This window comes from Trichosurus vulpecula, chromosome 3 (assembly GCF_011100635.1).
Source record: "Trichosurus vulpecula isolate mTriVul1 chromosome 3, mTriVul1.pri, whole genome shotgun sequence".
Taxonomy (NCBI): Eukaryota; Metazoa; Chordata; class Mammalia; order Diprotodontia; family Phalangeridae; genus Trichosurus; species Trichosurus vulpecula.
The window spans coordinates 247,193,085-247,215,421 of NC_050575.1; the positions used below are offsets into that span (position 1 = coordinate 247,193,085).

Sequence of the window (22,337 nt, forward strand, 5' to 3'; positions counted from 1 at the left end):
TGATAAATGTTGGAGAAGATGTGGGAAAATTGGAACACTAATCCATTGTTGGTGGAGTTGTGAACTGATCCAAACATTCTGGAGAGCAATTTGGAACTCTCCCCAAAGGGCTATAAAACTGTGCATACCCTTTGACTCAGCAATACCACTTCTAGGTTTGTATCCCAAAGAGATCATAAAAATGGGAAAAGGACACATATGTACAAAAATATTTATAGTGGCTCTTTTGTGGTGGCCAAGAATTAGAAGTTTGAGGGGATGCCCATCAATTGGTGAATGGCTTCACAAGTTGTGATATATGAATGTGATGGAATACCATTGTTTCATAAGAAATGATGAGCAGCCAGACTTCAGAAAAACCTGGAAAGAGTTACATGAACTGATGCTGAGCGAAGTGAACAGAACCAGGAGAACATTGTACACAGTAACAGCACATTGCATGACGACTAACTTTGATAGGCTTAACTCTTCTCAGCAATGCAAGGATGTAAGATAACTCCAAAAGACTTGTGATGGAAAATGCTAACCACATCCAGAGAAAGAACTATGGATGTCTGAGTGCAGATCAAAGCATGTTATTTGCTCTCTCTTTTGTTGTTGTTCTTTCTTGTGGTTTCTCCCATTGGTTCTAATTCTTTATAATGTGACTAATGTGAAAATATGTTTAATATGAATGTATATGTATTGCCTATATCAGATTGCATGCCTTCTTGAGAAGGGAGGGGGAGAAAATTTTAAAGTCACAATAATATAGAAGTGAATATTGAAAACCAAAATTAATTAGTTTTTTTTTTTTAAAAAGAAGATACAGTGGTAAAAATGCTTTTACTAGGCATATACCCCAGGGAGGTCATTGAAAAGAAGAAAGCCCCCACAAATACCAGAATATTTATAGCAGCACCCTTTTTTTTTGGTAGCAAAGAACTGGAAACAATGTAGATGCCTTTTGTTTAGGGAATGCTTAATTGTGATACATGAATATAATGGAATATAATAAATGTGATGGATACAGAGATTCATGGAAAGACGCACATGAACCTTTTCAGAGCCAATAGAATATATACCACTCCAACAATGCAAAAGGAAAAAGCAACCATACACAAAAATTAAAAGTGAATATTGTAAAATTACTGAGAATAAACTTAATTTGAAAGAAGAGATATGAGCATACACCCGGATCCACTTGATCCATTTGAAGAAAGTGAAAGTCCACAAGTGTTATATATTGCACATATTTTCAGAATTTTTCAATGTATTGACCAGTTATACTTATTTTTCCCTCTTTTACTTTTTGTCTTAAAAATTCTATTTGTTTTATGGGATGGCTTTCTTGGAGAAGTGGAGGATAATAGGGAAAATTATGGTGGTTCAAAATGGTATCAATAAACCCTTTTTTTTTTAAGTTAGCCTTTCTGTATAGAATATGAAACAGGTTGTTTCTTCTTTGGAAGCATCTCTTGTGTTTATGAATACCTTTCTAGAAAAAACACTGAGATAAGACTTAGGTTGAAGTCCTGCTATGCCATCTATCTATCTTTCTATCTGTCTATCTATCTATCTGTCTGTCTGTCTATCTATTTGTCTGTCTTCTATTTGTCTACTTATCTCTTTATATTTATTAAGTTTTGTCGATGTTTTGTTTTTACATTGCAAACATTCACTGATTATTGCTACTTGGTGAAAGGTCTCTTTAATAAAGTAATACAGTTAAATAAACCTAATAGTTCAGCAGCCTCATAGTTGTTTTACCTTGAGCAAGCAATTTATTTAATTTTTCTGTTCTTTGGTTTTCTTCATCTTTAAAATGAAAGTAATAAAATGCCTTTTACCTACCTCTCAAAGTTGTTGTGATAATAAACTGAGATTGCATGTGAGAAAGCTGAAAGTGCTACACCAAGATAAGCTATTTTTCCCAACTGCAACATCCATCTACTTGATTTACGGTAAATGCAACTTTTTTTTTCTTTTCTTCCTACCCCATTTCATTGTTTATTCCTATTTCTATAGTTTCTCCTTTCTCTCTTCTCTCCTCAAGTTTTCTGTTAGGAGAAACTAGGGGATTATGTTTGCCCTAATACTTTTATTATATTTTCATCAAGATTTTAGGTTAAGTATTTGGGTTCCATAACTCAACATTAAAGTATCGTTCAACCATTCAACAAACATTTACCAAGTATGTTCTATATGTGGAGCAATATACTAGGCAATAGGAGCAATGTAACATTTAGATTAGACACAGTTCCTCCCCTTATGGTACTTGCATTCTAGAATGAACATAAGATAGAACCCTTAACCATTATAAATAGCATCTGATAAGTGCGTTAAAGAGCTGTAAATCAAAGAGCTACATGAGATCCAATGGAGGAAAATGTTACTGATGGGCAAGAGAAAGAATAGTAGAGAAAAGGACCAGAGAAGGATTGATGGATTAAGTGGCATTTTATTTGATTTTAAAAGACAATTCTTTTCTTACTTTCTTCCTCTAGCTTTTGAAATTTATCGAATACTCATTAATCCTTTCATTTAGCCAAGAGAAAAAATTCCTGATGCAGCGTTCTGCGTTAAGAAGATATGGTTACCATATTTTGGACAGTACTTTTAAAAATATGTACTTAAATAATTTTCAAATGAAGGTTGTTTTTTTTTAATTCCTAGGTATCAGATTTAGTAATAATATTGAATTATGACAGAGCAGTGGAAGCTTTTGCAAAAGGTGGTAACCTTACACTTGGTGGGAATTTTACTGTGGCTGTTGGGCCTTTGGGAAGGTGAGTACCTTTAAAACATTCCTTGAATACCTGATGGTATAAGCCTATATAATACATCATTGTGTGCTTCAGAAAAAAAAATGCATTTAAGTGAAACTATGGCTGACAGGTGGGTTTTTTTGTTTTTTTGATTAAAGATTTTCATAGGATTTAAAAAATGTTTTCTTTTCCTTGATAGCAAGGTGTGGTCTTCAGAAATTAAACTGTATAGACTGGGGCAGGGAGGGGAAGGAAGAGATAGAATGATTTGGAGTGGCAGTTTGTTTGAGGAGGGTATATGTTATTAGTGAAGCTATACAAAAGGCTTCAAAGTTTAACTCCCATGAGATATAAATTGAACTGTATTTGCAATACGGTTTACTGGAAAAATATTAAAAATATAAACTTTCTGCATATTTTTCTTGATACTATCTAAAATTGTCTCAATTGGTTTAATTGTGTTGTGTTTCTACCAGTAAATCTCATTATTTTTTGTGTCTTTAGTTCTTTTCCTTGTATGGCTTCTAGATATATTATCTTAAAGAAATAACCTCTAGGTTGAATTGCCATAAAATAGGATACATAAATAGAAATAATCTTAGACTACAAAATCAGATTATTCTGGCAAAAAAATTCAAATTCTAATAATTAAGGGCCAAAGCCATAGCCAGCCCTAGTCTACAAAATCTTCTGCTTTTTTTTAGGAATTTAGAAGGAAATGTTGCAATACGAAGCCCAGCTGCTGTCTACACATATTGCAAGTCACGAGGTTTGTTTGCTGGGGTATCTTTAGAAGGAAGCTACTTGATTGAAAGGAAAGAAACTAATCGAAAGTAAGTTCAAGCCAAACTATATTTGAATTCGAAAAAAAAGTATATTGTGATACTGATAGAAATGATAGAAGAATTCTAGTTAAGCCTAGACAAATAGATATTTTTAAATGTCTATTTGTATTGTACCATTGTGGATGAAACAAAATGCCCCTAATGTTTAGACTCACAGCAAAGTATGTGGCCTATTTACTATGATCACAAACAATCAATCAACCGTTTATAAGGGACCTACTCTATGCCAGACACTGATATATGTTCAGGATACAATGACAAGACCAAATTCCCTGCCTTCCAAGTGCTTATATACTAATTGGGGGAGATACCACATATATAGATATATATCGATATATGCAAAACACACATAAAGCAGTTTACAAGGTACCCTTGGAGGGGAAGGCACTAACAATTAAGGGGTCAGGAAAAGCTTTAACTTCTCTGGCAGGGCCAGAGTTTGGGAAAGGTCTTTGAACTTCCTTCCTAGGAATGCATTTTCCCTTCATGTGTTGACACACATTGTCATATTTGCTGACATTTTTCTTAAGGTCCCCAGTGACCCACAGTCATGTACAATACAACCCCAAGGCTACCAGTATCACCCCCAGGGGCCTAATTCTGTTGTGCCCCTATCCTGGCACCTACATTCTCTTCAATATGATTTCCATCATTTGTGATGCAAAGGTTGATGTGCTTTGCAAGACTCACATGAACTTGACGCAACAACTCAATAACTCCATATTGCCATCAATTTTAGCACATTCACTCTTGGAATATGGAGATGAAATCATATGATGTTATTTAAGTTGAAGATGTTATTTGTTAATATTCCAATTAAATAGAATGTTGTTGAAAATTTCAATCATTTCCTTTCTTGAAAATATGCATTTTTGCCTATGTGTCCAGACTGTACGAAAACCCTGTACGTTTGTGTGCGTGGATATTTTCCCTTCTCATATACACAATCATACATGTATACTTTGCATGTATATATGTATACATACATATAGCTAGGTGTCATGGTAAATAGAGCACCAGACCTGGAGTTAGGAAGACCTGAATTCAAATCCATCCTCAGACACTTACTACCTGTGTAGCCTTGGACAAGCTATTTAACTTTTGTTTGACTCAGTTTCTTCATCTGCAAAATGAGAGTAATAACAACACCTACCTCCCAGGGTTGTTATGAGGGTTAAATGAGATAAAAATTGTAAAGCACATACTAGGTACTATATAAATGTTAATTATCATCATCATTATTATGCACACATCCCTATTGTTATGCCAAAATATAACAACATAAGCACATATGTTTAGAGGAAACTTGGTATAGAGGATAAAGAGCTGGCCTCAGAAGAGTTCAGAAAGCTTGAGTTCAGATCCCACCTATGATATGAATTAGGTTTGTGATTTGGGCCAGGTGCTTTAGACATTCCTCTAAGACTGTAATATTCAAAGAAGTCTCTGACTTGTATTGGTTGAGGAAGTTTCTTCATCTGGGGGCTTCCTGTACCAATGAAATCACAGATCTGTTCATTCTCTCTCTCTCTCTCTCTCTCTCTCTCTCTCTCTCTCTCTCTCTCTCTCTCTGTCTCTCTCTTTTTCTCTCTCTCATACCTCTATGAGAATCCCTCTACAATATGCCTAAGTACTTTTTATATAATTTATGATTACAAATACTATATTATATAAAAGTGTGGCAGAAGAAACATCAAATTTAACAATTACAACCACAGCTATACAGAGATTTAATTACTCCAAAGAGAAACAGTTATAGAATGGATTAAAAAGCACAACCCAAAAATATATTCCCAATAAGAAACATACCTTAGACACAGAGACACATATGGATTTAAAATGAGAAGTCAGTCTATTCTGTAAAAGCTGATTACAGAAAAGTAGGAGCTGCACTTAGAAGATCTATAAAAGATTAATTCAAATTAAGATTGAGAGAAGAACATGAAAACTATATCATGCTTAAAGGCACATTGACATGAAAAAAATATCTTATTATAATTATATATACCTTATGTAATATCAACTAAATTTGAAAAAAAAATTTAGTATTTTATTTTTCCCAGTTAAAAACTATTTTTTTAAAATTTGTTTTTAAAACTGTGAGTTCCAAATTCTCTCCTTTTCTCTCTCCCCACCCCCTACCCCCATTGGGAAAGCAAACAGTTTGATATAGATTATACATGTGTAGTCATGCAAAACATTTCCATAATAGTCATGTTGTGAAAGAAAACATAGACCCAAAAAAACAAGAAAAATAAAATTTAAAAAAAAGGATGCTTCATTCTGTATTCAGACACCATCAGTTCTTTCTCTGAGGATGCATAGCATTTTTCATCATAAGTCTTTCGGGGTTGTCTTGAATCATTGTGTTGCTTAGAATGGCTAAGTCATTCACAGCTGATCATCTTACAATATTGCTGTTATTTTGTACACGGTACATTTCACTTTACATCAGCTCATGGAAGTCTTTCCAGGTTTTTCTGAGAGCATCCTGCTCATCCTTTATTATCGCACAATAGTATTCCATCATAATCACATACCACAATTTGTTCAGACATTCCCCAATTGATGGACGTCCTCTAAATTTCTAGTTCTTTACCCCCAGAAAAGAGTTCCTATAAATACTTTTGTACATATACAAAGGTATACGGCCCTTTTCCTTTTGGTTTTTTATCTCTTTTGGGATACAGACCTAGTAGTGACATCGCTAGGTCAAAGGGTATACATAGTTTTATAGTTCTTTGGACATAGATCTAAATTGCTCTAAAGAATGGTTGAATCATCAACTAAATTTTTAAAGGACAAATTGATTAAAGGAAAAAAAAGAGATTTGGGTAGGAAAACAATAGTAGTCGGAGACTTCAGCTTTACTAACAGAATGTGACAAATTCAACATAAAGAATAACAAGACAGAATTTATAGACTGGAATGGAATATGGGAACAAACCTCATTTAGTGGGTTTGTAGAGTGAATCAAATAGAACAAGTAGGGAATTTACTTTTATTCAAAACAAATGGAAATTTTATAAGAATTCCCCTGCTTTAATGCAGAAAGAATTTAAGAATTACTTTATCCTCAAACCAACAAGAGTTAATTTATATTAATTCATCATGGTGTAAAGAACTGGCCTCAGAATCAGGAAGTCTTGTGTTCAAGTCCCACTTCTAATACCAGCTATCTATATGGCCCTGGGCAAATCATTTAACCTATGAACGTTCTAGGAAACTCTCTAAAACTAACTTGTTGAGATGGTACTAGCCTACTTTTTTGTAAAGGGAGTTTCCTCATCCAGAAATCCCTATATCAATGAAATCAAAGGTCCAGGCTTGTATCTTTATGTAAATTAATTAAAATTTTAAAAAAACATAAATAAAATGTAGCAATATAAAAAAGCATGATGTAGTTGGAAATATTTTTACTTAGAATGCAAGGTTCAATTTGTTCTACACAAATACTTCTTTTTTATCATAATAAATTATCATCAAAAATTTTTTAAAAATTAATTATATTGTTAGAAGCAGGAAGAACCTTTGATGAGATACGTTATGTGTTTATATGTTTTTAAAGCACTAAAAATAGTAATAGAAAGACTTCTCTTTAACTTGGTAAAAAATACTTAATCTGAATAAAAGATCCATGTTTTATTTAATAGAGAAACACTGGAGGTTTTCTCACTGGAAAAGGGGTAAAGGAAATTTCTCTACTGTCATCATTATTTGACATAGGTCTAGAAATACAAAGCTATACCAATAATATCTCTCTCTTAAGTGAGACAAAGAAGAACAAAATGTCTTTGCCTTCATTTACCGGATGATTTTGAAAATTTCTGATTACTTAAAGTGTCAAAGTCTTACCTAAAAGAATTTCTTCTCAATAATCTATATCCTGGAAAAATAAGCTTTTTTCACCCTAAATTGGTATAACTAAAGGAAGGGTTTAACTTTTCAGTTAAATCAGTAAATATTCATTAATCACCTCCTATTTGTCAGACACAATTGGGTAGTTGGGATACAGATTTGTATGAAATCCACCCTTAGTCTTAATTGGTTTAAAGTTTTCTGTACAGATAAAGCATAATTAAGAAGGGCTTATTGCTTCAAATATATAAAATCAGAATATAGGGAACATTTATATCTGAGGAAATCATAATTGTTTTCTATTCATTAATATATTGCCAATCTGGAGACTTCTATTTTTTCATTCTTTTGATTTTGGTTGTTTCTTCATGTCTCATAAAGTCATTAGCTTCCACTTGCCCAATTCTAACTTCTTTTTTTTCCCCAATTATTTATTTATTTATTTGATATTTTTAGTTTTCAGCACTGATTTTCACAAGAGTTTGAATTACACCAATTCTAACTTCTAAGGAATTGTTTTCTTCAGTGAGCTTTTGTGCCTCCTTTTCCATTTCTATTTTTAAAGGAGTTCTTCTCTTCATTGAATTTTTATATGGTATTTTCCATTTGGCCAATTCTGCTTTTTAAGGTGTTCTTTCGCTCATTGGCTTTTTGGATCTCTTTTACCATTTGGCCTATTCTGTTTTTTAAGGTGTTATTTCTTCAATATTTTTTGTGCCTCCTTTACCAAGCTGTGGACCCTTTTTTCATGATTTTATTTCATCACTCATATTTTCCCCCAGTTTTTCCTCTATCTTCCTTACTTGATTTTTAAAATACTTTTTGAGCTCTTCCATGGCCTGAGACCAATCCATATTTTTCTTTGAGTCTTTGGATGCACGAGTTTTGACTTTGTTTTCTTCTTCTAAGTGTGTGTTTTGTTCTTGTCACCATAGTAAGTTTCTATGGTCAGAATTTTTTCCTGTTTTTGCTCATTTTCCACCCGATTTCTTAGCTTTTAACTCTGCTAAAATGGGCTTCTGTTTCCTAAGTGAAGGAGGCATTGTCCCAAGGTTTAGGTTTTTTGTGCAACTGTTTTCAGAGGCATTTCTGGGGTCCTATAAGTTTTTGGCTCTTTCAAATTGTAATGATCTAGGGACAGGTGTGTTTACTACTCTCCTGTACTATGCACTGGTTTGTGAGTGACCACAAACACTCTTTTCCACCCTGGAACTGTGACCAGGGTCCCTGCTCCCCTGTGGCTACAAGCTCTGCTGTGCTAGTGCTCCTCCTAGCACTCAGACCAAGGCTCAGGACTGTGACCTAGATCCAAGTATAGGCAATGCAACAGAGTCCTGCCCCTGTGCCAGCAAAGAGACCCCTGTAATCTCCTTCTGACCAGTTGTCTTTGGCATCTGTGTGCTGAGAGGTCTGGAAACCACCACTGGTACAACTGATTCAGTTGTCCCAAGGCCTGCTCCTAATTTGCTGTGGCTAGATCTGCACTGGCTTGGCCTGAGCTGAACTGAGTTTCTGCTCACCCTAGTTCACCAGACCTTTCCTGCCAAGCTAAGTTGTCTTGGGCTGGAAAATTATTTCATTTTTTTTTGTGGGTTCTGCCACTCTAGAATTTGTTTAGAGTCATTATTTGAAGGTATTTGGAGGGGTTTGTGGGAGAGCTCAGGTGAGTCCTTGCCTTTACTTTGCCATCTTGGCTCTGCCCCCAATTCAGAGACCTTCTTCAAAGAAATTGTGGATCCTAGGCAGAGTGGTACAAAAGAGAGATATTTTTAACCATTGCAACAATCCTAAGGGTGTCCAAGAAATCTTTTATTCTCTAATTTTCCTTGTTAGGTTTTACTGTCAGGATGTTCGTGCCAGTGACATTTTATTTGGAGACATGCCACAGCCGGCTCAAGCAGAAGATCTTTATGAAATTCTTAACTCATTTACTGAAAAATATGAAAATGAAGAGCAACGAATTAATGAAAGGAAAGCAGCAAGGGAACAGAGGAAGGCATGTATGAAATTTGCTTTTTCCTGCTGCCTTAATCCAACCCAATAGGAAATTTCTGTTTGCTGGAGGTTTCTGTCCCTTGGATTCTTAAGAGTGGAATAAATTTCCCTTAGTAATGTCATTTACATAAATTCCTTGTAAAAATGTCATACCATGGTGACATTTCCTCTGAAAAATAAAAGATCTAAGGATAGACATAGTTAGAAAATGCTTTTCTTTGACAAGGCAAACTTGGGAAATACATCTCAATCTTTAAAGAATAGTATGGTATTTTGCATTATTTTAAAATTCTAAAATAGAAAAATGTAAAGAGCTGTAAGCAGAAATGAAAGTAGTTTGCCTGAAATTATATATTTCAATGATAGAATTGTACTTGGTAAAAACTGGCTTTTAGAATTAGAATTGGGAAAGCATAGCTTTCCCCTTCAAAGCTCTGGAGCCATAAACCTACTAAGGGGCTATGGCTAATGAATTATTTGTCATTCTTCTAGGTACCCTGCACAACCATTTTTAAGGAAAAGGTTTAATGTACTCACAAGTCAAATCTAGGTTTTATATAGTGTACTTTTTTCCTTCTCAGGCTAAAGATATACCTGTCAGACCATCCTCCAGGCCAAAACAACCACCTGCATCTCTCCAGCCAAACTCAGACTCACAAGGTAAATTAGGTTGTTGTAAATCAAAGGTAATTTCATGAAAAAAAAACTTCTAAGAAATTAAGACATTCTCATCAGTTCTTAGGATCATGTTGGAGAATTTCTGAGGGAAAAAAAGATATTTCTAACACACAAATTTCCATTGATATTATTTATGGACATGACTGGATGTGTCTACTCTCATTCATATGATGTATCATCATTTCACTTAGAGCCTCGGTAATATGACTTTTCTCATTTATCTTGGTAATGTCCACAAAAGATGTGAACCTATTATCTGAACCAATATTTTTTAGGAAAGAACTCAAACATTAGATCTCATTTAAAATAAAATGGACTACCCCACTGTACAGGAATCTTTCAAGTTAAATCTAGATGACCCCTTTTCAGGGATGTTATAGAGGGTATTTCTTTTGAAGTATAAATCAGACTAGATGACCTGTGAGGTTCCTTCCAACTATGAAATTGTGGTTTTTTTTTCCCCCTATCTTCACATCCTCTTCCCTCACTTTGTCTCCTTTAATCTTCTCTTCATCAAAATCAACTTCTTTGACTCCAAATTTCTTTTTAAGGACATCTTGTTTGGTTCCCTCAGTATCACTTATGTGACTTATTATCAACTTTGTCCTCAATACCATCATTACTTCATGGTTCTATGTATCCAACTACCATTTTCTGCTCATTACGTGTTCCTAGAAGTCCATAAGGCATCCTCTTATATTCTTGAGTTTGCTCCCCAAATTCACTAGAAATCGTTATCCGCCTCATTTCTGTGGCTCATTACTGGGACTAGATTCAGGTAGAAACTTGAAGTTTCAAGCATATCCTGCACTGTGTTGCTATGCTTTTAAAACATTTGCTTGAACAAACTCTAGGGACCTGCATTTATACTGTTCATATTGAGTCTGTAGCCAAATGCTTTCCCTGCAGTGTACATATGGTAAACTAACCTGCTTTGTACATTTATATTCTCTACAGGTAGCAGAAATGCCCATAAGCTTTATCCCGAACTTCCCTGTTATCCGGACACTGTTGGTAAATAAACAATTTCTCATCTAAAGTAACACCAGTATAGCTATTCAGGTAGTTTGGTGACACAATGGGGATAGAGTGCTAGGAGTGGAATCAGGAGAGCCTGAATTCAAATCTGGCTTCAGTCACTTACTAGCTATGTGACCCTGAGCAAGTCACTTAAGCTCTCTTTGCCTCTATTTCCTCATTGGTAAAATGAGAATGATAGCAACTTCTTCCAACAGTTGTTGTGAGGATCAAATGAGATAGTAATTGCCAAGCATTTAGCATAGTGTCAGGTGCATAGTAAGCATGATAGAAATGTTAGTTATATTATTATTATTATTAATTTCCTCTTACATGTGATAAGAATGGATTTGAGTGACTTTTTTCATGTCTTCTATAGCTTTAAATGTATTTACCTCATATTGAACAATATGAAACATAAAAGCTTGTGTTAATCTGCTAACATTTATTATTTGGGGAAAATGAGGTTGGTTACTGTTGTACCAGCAGTACCTAAGCCACAATACCAGAGAACAGAGAGATTAAGTGTTATTTATTCCAATGGAGCTCAGGTGATATTTGTAGCATTCAGAAGTTATCTCCTGGATAGTGATCTTTAAAACTTGGTTTCTAGAGAAAGTGATGAGACCATTATGCTTACAGTACATTTTGATTACAAATTAAAATGTGCTCTGGCAAATGAAGAGAATTAAATAAAGTTGTTCTAGCTATATTGATAGGCATTGCAAGCAATCAATCTATCAATAAGTATTTATTTGTCCCCTGCTATGTGCCAAGTACTCTGTTGAGTCCTGCCCTGCATGAGGGTAGCAATTATCTTTCTTGCACTCTGCCCTGGTTCAAGCACAACTGGAGTACTATGTTCAGTTGTGCTATATTTTAGAAATTACGTTGACAAAGTGAAGGGTGTCAAAGATAATGACCAGGACTGTGAGGAGCCAAGGGATGATGACAAGTGAGGATAGGGTGAAGGAACTGAGGAGACAGTGCTTAGTGAATAGAAGACTTAGGGGATCACATGATATTTGTCTTTAAGTATTTAATGGGCCATCACATAGCAGAGGGATTAGACTTGTTCTGTTTATCCCCAAAGGCCAGAATTGGGAACGGTTGGTGAAAATTGCAAAGAGGCATATTTCAGTTTGATCTTCTTAGGAGGAAGGAAAAACTTACTAATAATTAGAGGTACAATATCCAGATGTAGGTTGCATTGCCTCTCATTCTCTCCCTCCTAGTCATCAAGCAAAGGCTAAGCTGACAACTTTTCAGATAGCTTGTAGTAGAAATTCTTTTGTAGGTATAGGTTTATTAGATGACAGATGTCTAACACCTTATGACCCACAAAACAATATTACTCAGTGTGATTCAAACTAGTTTAAAATGTAATAGTGAAATACTTAAAAAATAAATAAAACTACAATAAAACAAATGTAATGTTAATAGGTGGTAAAATATACATAATTTTAATAGGTAGTTTTCTAAGTCAATATGTGCCCCATAGGGATCGTTATGTACAGTTTAGTGGCCCCTGTTTCCATTTGAGTTTGACACCATTAGTCTAGATAGCCACTGAGGATCCTTCCAACTCTGAAGTTCTGTGATTCTGTGAAACATTTGCTAAAAAATATTTGGTATTGGGTTTTTAGCACCAGTATATTCTATTTATTCCATTACGGAAATATAAACATATACATACACGTAAATGAAAATATTTCTTTGTATCTTTCACAGTCAGAAACAAACTCCATATAGAGTCCTGTTGCATAAAGTCTTGTCTTGTCATCATTTCTCCGTGGCAAGTCAACTCTTTCAACCTTTAAGAATTTTGGGAAGAAAGTGATATTTTGTTTTCTTTTCGGTTAAGTTATATACATACATCTGTTTTCTTTCTCTTATCCACTTCTGGTGAATTTATTGCTTCTAGTCTTCTATTTAAGAATTTTGATGTCAAAGGTTATTAGAATTATGTGTAAGTTGTTAGATTCTGAATAATAGACTTCATAATTGTTATGGAGTAATGCTTAGGATTCGGTACACCAGGGTTTATAATGGCTGTTTCAGAGGGTTTTTTCTTTTTTTTTTATGTCATGAACTCTTTTGGCAGTCTGGTGAAGCCTATGGACTCCTCAGAAAAATACGTCCAAGAACATAAAATACATAGGATTCAAGTCTTAGCCCTGACACTTAATACTTATGTGATCTTAGACAAGTGTCCAGGTCTTGGTTTCCTTATTTGTAAAAGGAAGAGGCTGAACTAGACTACCTCTAAGTAGGACTCCCAGCTCTAAATATACGATACTATGAATTTATTATTATTGTTATTTTTAATGAGACCTTATTCTAAGTGTTGTGTTATGGCAATTGAGATTTCAGCCAGCATATTTGTGTTAGGAAGGGTGTCCATGCAAGGGTTTATGCCCTGTGAAACTTAAAGTAGTTTAAACCACAGTGAACCAGAATATTAGCTTAGGCTAGTAATTCTCCACTCTTCTCACTATGTTGATTGGTGAAGTTCTTGCAATATTTCATCTAACATTTGACTCCACAAATGAGGCATGTGCAAGTTTACACATGGGCTAAATTAAGCAGAGTCCATCAAGAAAGCAAATTCCCTTCTAGGAGTCAATGAAAATAAAATACACCTTGGGACTCAGGCTCACTAATCTGTGCTGCTGGGCAACTTTGCCAATCAGAATATACAGATTGGAATTTGACTCTGTGTCTCATTAAGGCTAGCCATGACTTAGGCAAAGAAAAATAAGCTATTTTAATGGACCTTGAATAAAATGGCAAGATTGGCAAATTGTCCAAAGGGTCACTCAAATTTATTGCAAGCAGGGAAGCTAAAATGAAATGAAACATATTACAGCTACATTAAGGAAGTCAATAATTTATCATCCCCAGAACTTTATCTTGAGATAGATAGATAGAGATCGAGATATATCAAGAGGATCTCTTCAGTTCTCATCCAACTTTCTTCTATGATTCCTATCATCCTTCCTTTCTCCAGGTTAATGTCGACTCCATTCCTTGAGTCATTTCTCATAAGGCATACTTCTTATACTTTCCATCACCCTATCCAAATAGTCTAAATAATCCTTCACATGCATTGTTAAAATGAACATAGAATGGCCATAGGGTGGGGATGGGTAGGAAGAGGACTAACCACAAGCAACTTCTTATGTGGATCACATGGTAACTCTTGGAAATAAAGTGTAATATGTCATTAGCTTATTGGATTATAGATTAAGACCTGAAAGGAACTTGAGGATCAATCTAATCTAATCTAGTCATTTCACAGATGAGGAAACTGAGGTCCCAAAAAGATCAAATGACTTTCCCAATGTCACAGAGGCAGGATTTGAGCCCAAGTCTTCTGAATCCAAAATACTGTAATACACTTGTCTCTCTCTGAGCTCTAAATTCACTATGACCTTCACCAAGAGGGTGGAGGTAAGAAGGAAAAACATTCCAAGCATGGGAGACAGCCAGTGAAAAGGGACAGAATTAGGAAATAAACTGCCCTGTGTAAGAAACAAAATGAAGGTCTGGGTCACTAGATAATAGAATAACATGGAGGGGAGTAAAATATAACAAAAATAGGAAAGGTATAAAGAAGCTAAGGGGCTTTAAATGCCAAACAGGATTTTATATTAGATCCTGGAGATAATGGAGACCCACTGGAATTTCGGTAGAGGGAGGGTGGGCATCCTCAAATTTGTGTTTTAGAAAAATCACTTTGGCTGCTAAATGACAGATGGAGTAGAGTAGGAAGAGAATTGAAACAGAAGGACTAATCTGAAAAGTAGTGTCATAGTCCAGGTGAATCATGATAAGGGCTTATATGAGCATGGCAGTTATGTGAGTATAGTGAAGAAGACATATATAAAACATTGTGAAGGTAGAAACAAGACCTTGCAACTGATTAAATATTTTGTTGACTGTGATTGAGTGAGGAGCTGAGAATGAAAAAGTTTTCTCTACTTCAAATGCACTAGTTTATCCACTACCCTTTTCTCAGTCACTGCCAGGGATCAAAATGTCTTGTGAAGGTGGTACTTGACTTCCCTAATATACACCAAGCAAATGAAGCTGCATTAAGCGTTGTATTCCTTCTGAACAAGTAGGATTGTTCTAGGGGTTGGTATACCTTCCCTTGACTTCCAGGAGCAATCAAATGCTACCCAGTCTTTATAATGTATGGGTTACACATTTGGATCCTCCCAGACTATACTTGTCTCAACTCAGGGGTGTGGGTTTGAATGGAATCTCTTCTCTAGACACAACCTTCTATTTTCACTGGAGATTAGCCCCAAGCAGGCACATTCAAATGATTTGTTAGATCTCTGAACAATGACTCCTTTAAGTCCAAAGGAAATGGGCCAAATCTATAAGTATTCTATTCACTTCTAATTTGGAGATCCTTTTTTCTTTTGGTGAGGCCATTGAGGTTAAGCGATTTGCCCGCGGTCACACAACTAGTAAGTGTCAAGTGTCTGAATCTGGATTTGAATTTAGGTCCTCCTGACTTCTGGGCCAGTACTCTATCTAATGCCCCACCTAGCTGCCCCTAATTTGGAGATCTTAACAAATTTTTAATACTCATTATTAGTAAAATTATAATAGTTCATCAAGTCCCCAAATGTTCTCTGTTTCTATCTTGCAGCCAATTCATTTATACTTAGTCCAATAGCCAAAGACTTTCTTGTTTGCATTCTCTAAGTGTAACTAAACACACACACATGCATACAAGAAGACTGATTTCATCTCTTACCTGAAAAAAGAATAGATTGCTGTACTATTGGAACAATTAAAAAAAGCTTAGGAGACAAGGAACTTTGGATTTAAACCTTCATCCTTTCAAATAGAAAGGGAGAGAAAGGAAAAAGTGGAAGAGGACTCATTCTACCAGCTGCCTGGATTCTCAACCAGGGAAATGTCCACAAATTATTGAGCTTGTCTATCACTGTCTTGTCTGCATATGGTGGAAGAGAACCCTGATTGCTATTTTGAAGCCTAGGTGCACCATTCTTTGCCCCTGGCATTTATCCATCCATCCAACCATCCCTCTATCCAGTCATGTCTCCCCAAAACTCCAGTGCAAATCTATTCACAAGCCTCCTGTGCCTGCCTCCTCCTGCCCTCTCATCTTGTTTTGTATCTCCTTGGGCTGGGCAGAAGGGAGAAACTACAAGGCCCAACACATTCAGCAAGGGAATAAATTCCTTTATCTTGTCCCATCCAGATACCTTTTACAACAAGCAATGGAATAATGCACAGTAAGTTTGGAAAGGCAGTCTTGAACCAGATTGTGGAGGACTTGGGGGAGAGTCACTGGAGCTTTTGGTAGTGGAATTTTTAGCCATAGTAGTTCTCAAAGACTGTCTTATAAGCTATGGAAGAATTTTGATTAGGGTTAATTCTGATATGTACTACTGATAAATTCTGGGACACCAGAAGAGTGAGGTCTTGTCCACAGACTTGTGATTTTTTCCCCCCGGGGAATGTATTGTCTTCTTTGCATGGTCAGAGAAGTGAGTATAGGTTTGACCATAATTGGGAAGAATGATACTGAAACAAAAGAGTACCATTAAAGGAAAAAGCTTCAAAGGCACTTAATTGATGAGTCTAGAGCAGAAGAATGCTAAGCCATGACTACAAAATGGATATTTTAACTACTCCTTTCCTTCTCTCACAAAAAACAAAAATATCCATTTTTTTCCCCTCCTCATTTTAGGTAATTCAAGTCAAACAGTACAAGTGACAGCACTGTATTCTTTTGAAGGACAGCAGCCAGGAGATTTGAAATTCAAAGCTGGAGATCGGATCACTGTAATATCCAAAACAAATTCACATTTTGATTGGTGGGAAGGAAGACTTCGAGGTCAAACTGGCATTTTTCCAGCCAATTATGTTTCACTGGATTAAGCATTATTCATTTCTCTTTTCTTTAGTAAAATAAATAAAAAGATGTCACTATCATGCTAGGAAGGCTAATCATTTTTGCACTATTTTATGACAAGTTGAGAAGATTATCTGTAAATATGTGCTTTTGAATTTTAAGTCAAGTGTATGAAATGATGTATGTATATATTTCTATAGAATAATTACTATTAAAGAGGTATCTAAATACATATACTGATTTTTTAAAAATGTTTTTATTGATATATTTCTTACATCATAGTTATCCCTCCCCCTCCTCTTTCGAAAGAGCCATCTCATATAATAAATAGTATTTTTTAGAGAGGTAAAAAAAATGAGCTCAGATGATCAATACATTGAAACAGTATGAAAACATGTGTAACACTTGAGACCTTCCACTTCCAAAAAGGGTGTGTTTGGTGGTATCTTTTCATATCCCTTCAATTTAGTCCTGCTTCATCTTTTAAACTTTGTAACATTTACTTTTGATTTTTTGATACGTAGTTGTTCTTTGGAAACACTAAAAACGCAAATCTTCAGAATTAGCTCTGAAAACAGTAGTGTAAAAAAACCCAAAGCTTGAAACTGTACCCCCACCCCCAAAAAGGAATAAAGCCCAACTTTATTTTTTTAATTTATTTCGTATATTTAGTTTTCAGCATTGATTTTCACAGGAGTATAAGTTTCCTCCCCATTTCCCCCTTACTCCAAGATGGCTTATATTCTGGTTGCCCCATGGCCCAGTCAGTCCTCCCTTCTGTCACCCCTCTCCCCTCCCATCACCTTTTCCCTTCTTCTCTTGTAGGGCAAGATAAATTTCTACGCCCCATTGCCTGTGTATCTTATTTCCTAGTTGCATGCAAAAACTTTTTTTTTGTTTTTGAACATCTGCTTTTAAAACTTTGAGTTCCAAATTCTCTCCCCTCTTCCCTCCCCACCCACACCCCCCCCCCCAAGAAGGCAAGCAATTCAACATAGGCCACATGCATATCATTATGTAAAACCCTTCCACAATACTCATGTTGTGAAAGACTATGTTTTGCTCTTTCCTAACCTATCCCCGTTTATTGAATTTTCTCCCTTGACCCTGTCCCTTTTTGAAAGTGTTTGTTTTTGATTACCTCCTCCCCCATCCGCCCTCCCTTCTATTGTCCCCCTTTTTTTATCTTCTTCCTCTTTCTTTCCTGTGGGGTAAGATACCCAATTGAGTGTGTATGATATTCTCTCCTCAGGTCAAATCTGATGAGAGCAAGATTTACTCATTCCCCCTCACCTGCCCCCTCTTCCCTTCCTACAGAACTGCTTTTTCTTGCCACTTTTATGCGAGATAGTTTACCGCATTCTATCTCTCCCTTTCTTCCTCTCTCAATATATTCCTCTCTCATCCCTTAATTTGATTTGATTTTTTTTAGATATCATCCCTTCATATTCAACTCACTCTGTGCCCTCTGTCTATACATACATACATACACACACACACACACACACACACACACACATACACATATGCATATTCCTTTCAGCTACTCTACTGAGGTCTCATGAATCATACATATCATCTTTCCATGTAGGAATGTAAACAAAACAGTTCAACTTTAGTAAGTCCCTTGTGATTTCTCTTTCTTGTTTACCTTTGCATCCTTCTCTTGATTCTTGTGTATGAAAGTCAAATCTTCTATTCAGCTCTGGTCTTTTCACTGAGAAAGCTTGAAAGACCTCTATTTTATTGAAAGTTAATATTTTGCCTTGGAGCATGATACTCAGTTTTGCTGGGTAGGTGATTCCTGGTTTTAATCCTAGCTCCATTGACCTCCAGAATACTGTATTCCAAGCCCTTTGATCCCTTAATGTAGAAGCTGCTAGATCTTGTGTTATCCTGATTGTGTTTCCACAATACTCAAATTGTTTCTTTCTGGCTGCTTGCAGTATTTTCTGCTTGACCTGGGAGCTCTGGAATTTGGTGACAATATTCCTAGGAGTTTTCTTTTTGGGATCTATTTGAGGAGGCGATCTGTGGATTATTTCAATTTCTATTTTACCCTCTGGCTCTAGAATATCAAGGAAGTTGTTCTTGATAATTTTTTGAAAGATGAAGTCTAGGCTCTTTTTTTGATCCTGTCTTTCAGGTAGTCCAATAATTTTTAAATTATCTCTCCTGGATCTATTTTCCAATGAGATATTGCACATTGTCTTCCATTTTTTTCATTCCTTTAGTTCTGTTTTATAATATCTTGATTTCTCATCAAGTCACTAGCTTCCACTTGCTCCAGTCTCATTTTTAAGGTAGTATTTTCTTCAGTGGTCTTTTGGACCTCTTTTTCCATTTGGCTAATTCTGCCTTTCAAGGCATTCTTCCCCTCATTGGCTTTTTTAAGCTCTTTTGCCATTTGAGTTAGTCTATTTTTTAAGGTGCTGTTTTCTTCAGTATATTTTTCAGTATTTTTTTGGGTCTCCTTTAGCAAGTCATTGACTTGTTTTTCATGGTTTTCTCCCATCCTTCTCATTTCTCTTCCCAATTTTTCCTCTACTTCTCTAACTTGCTTTTCCAAATCCTTTTTGAGCTCTTCCATGGCCTGAGACCAGTTCATGTTTTTCTTGGAGGCTTTTGATATAGGCTCTTTGACTTTGTTGACTTCTTCTGGCTGTATGTTTTGGTCTTCTTTGTCACCAAAGAAAGATTCCAAAGTCTGTGACTGAATCTGAGTCCATTTTCGCTGCCTGGCCATGTTCCCAGCCAACTTACTTGGCCCTTGAGTTTTTTGGCGGTGTATAACTGCTTCTAGAGTAAAGAGTACTTTGTTCAAACTTGAGGGGATGTGCCATTGTTTTCAGAGCTATTTCTATACAGCCAGCTCTGCCACACCATCACTCCTCCTTCCCCAAGAACCACCAACCTAGACCTGACTTAGATCTTGAGCTGGCTCTGCACTCCTGCTCTGATCTGCCACTTAATTCCTCCCACCAGGTGGGCCTAGGGCCAGAAGCAACTGCAGCTACAGTTCTGTAGCTGCACCACCCCCGCTGTCCCCGGGGTGGTGGCCGAACCCCGAACTCCTTCCACTCTGTTCCCCGCAGCTTTTCCCACTAACCTTCTGTGTTGTCTTTGGTGTTTGTGGGTTGAGAAGTCTGGTAACTGCCACAGCTCAGTGATTCAGGGCACTAGGGCCGTTCTGCCCGGCTTGTGGTCTGGTTGGTCCTGCTGCTGCCCATGCTGGGCTCAGCTCCCCTCTGCTCCCAGCTCTATGCGTGATAGACCTCACCCAGTGACCATCCAGGTTGTCCTGGGCTGGATCCCTGCTTCCCTCTACTACTTTCTGGATTCTTTAGTTCTAGAATTTGTTCAGAGCCATTTTTTATAGGTTTTTGGAGGGACCTGGTGGGGAGCTCACGCAAGTCCCTGCTTTCCAGCTGCCATCTTGGCTCTGCCCCACTAGAGTCCAACTTTAAAATGAAGTTCTGATTCAAGAACTAGGATGGGAAAATGAGCAAACAACAAAAGAACTTGACAATACACGGTTACTATAGTGACAGGAAAGATCAAGATACAATGAAGTCAAAACATCTCCAAGCAAAGCCTCAAGAGAAAACATACCCAAAGCAAGCCCAATAAGAAATTCTGGAAGAACTTTAAAAAATGATTTTCAAAATCAAACAACAGTGGTAGATGGAAAATTAGATAAATTAAAATGAAGGAAGATAATTGTGAAAAAGACAACAACTTGTTAAAAGAGGCACAATTTTTTTCTTTTAAAAACTACCTTAAATAACAACTGGACAAATGGAGGGGAGGGGAGGAGGTACAAAAATTCACTTAAGAAACTAACTCCTTAAAAAGTAGAATTGGCCAAATTGATGGGGGCAGAGGGGGTGGGGGGAGAAGATATAAAAGATCATTGAGGAAAATAATTTCTTAAAAATTAAAATTGGGCAAATGGAAGCTAATAACTCCATGAGACATCAAGAAAAAATAAAGCAAAGTCACAAGAATTTTTAAAATAGAACATGTGAAATATAGGGAAAGCAACTGACCTGGAAATAAATTAAGAAGAGATCATTTAAAAATGATTAGATTACCTGAAAGTCTTGATCAAAGAAAAAGGCATCATATTTCAAGAAATTGTCAAGTACAACTGCCCTGACATCCTCAAATTTAAGGGTGAAATAGAAATTGAAAGTATCTACTGATCACCAACTGAAGATATCCCAAAATGAAAGGTCCCAGAAATATTATAGCTGAATTCAAGAGCTCCTACATCAAGGAGAAAATACTTCAGCCAGAAATAATTCAAATATTGTTGTGTCACAGTCAGGATCACACAAGATTTAGCAGCTACCACATTAAGGGTGTGGAGGTCTTAGAATATGATATTTCAGAAGGCAAAAGAGCTGGGAGTACAACCAAGAGTAAACTACATGGCAAAAATTGAGTGTAATCCCCTTGTTTGAGGGGGGAATGATGGGGTTTAGACTGTGGGAACCCCCTTGAATCCCACCCTGAATCTTCTCACTTGATCTGGCTTTTTATGCCCAAATAGCATAGCCTAGCCTAGCCTAGCCTTCCATTGTCTGGTTACCTCTGGATTGCCTTCTGGCTGTTTCCCACCCTTGATCCTGATCAAAATATCTATACCCTAGCTCTCTTATTGTCTGTCATCTCCAGGTAGCCTTCAGCTATTTCCCACCCTGGAGTCTGACTAGGTCCCAGTCCCATCAAGCTCCTCCTTAGACTCCTTCTCAAGACCCTCCCTAAACCCCTCCTCCCATCACCCCAGGACCACCCTAGATCTCTCCTACCATCTTTGTGTATATGTTTCATCTTGCCTCCATGAAGGTGCTCAGATTCAGTTGAACTCGGTAGATTGAATCTGGCTCGCTTATGAAAACAGAAGTCACAAATGGTGAGATTTCTTAAGACAACCTAATATGGAAAACACTTAATAAACTTTGTCTTTTTCTTGGCCGAGAAAAAAAAAATTGAGTGTAATCCTTTAAAGGGAAAAACAGATAGATACTTTATGAAACAGAGGATTTTCAGGCATTCCTGATGAGAACACCAGAGCTGAATAGAAAATTTGATTTTTCAAATATAAGACACAAGAAAAGCATAAAAAAGTAAGCATAAATAAGAATTGACAAGAGACTCAATAAGATTAATCTGTTTCCCTTTATATGCACATGTATCGCCTGAGAACTTTATCATTTTTAGGACACTTAGATTCTGATTATGTTGGGACAATGTAAAAAAATGAATAGGCAAGGAAGAGAGATACTTGGA

At 36.3% G+C, this 22,337-nt stretch overlaps 1 protein-coding gene across 1 annotated transcript in view; it reads left to right on the forward strand.

Annotated features, from left to right (window-relative positions):
* The window catches only part of SH3YL1 (SH3 and SYLF domain containing 1), a 38,483-nt gene extending 21,415 nt beyond the window's left edge, over positions 1-17,068 (forward strand). The window contains exons 5-10 of the mRNA XM_036749946.1: positions 2,656-2,768; positions 3,452-3,580; positions 9,284-9,446; positions 10,027-10,105; positions 11,081-11,137; positions 16,878-17,068. Of these exons, the coding sequence (XP_036605841.1) occupies positions 2,656-2,768; positions 3,452-3,580; positions 9,284-9,446; positions 10,027-10,105; positions 11,081-11,137; positions 16,878-17,068 (732 nt within the window). The remainder of the gene's footprint in view (positions 1-2,655; positions 2,769-3,451; positions 3,581-9,283; positions 9,447-10,026; positions 10,106-11,080; positions 11,138-16,877) is intronic.
* The last annotated feature ends 5,269 nt before the right edge of the window (positions 17,069-22,337 follow it).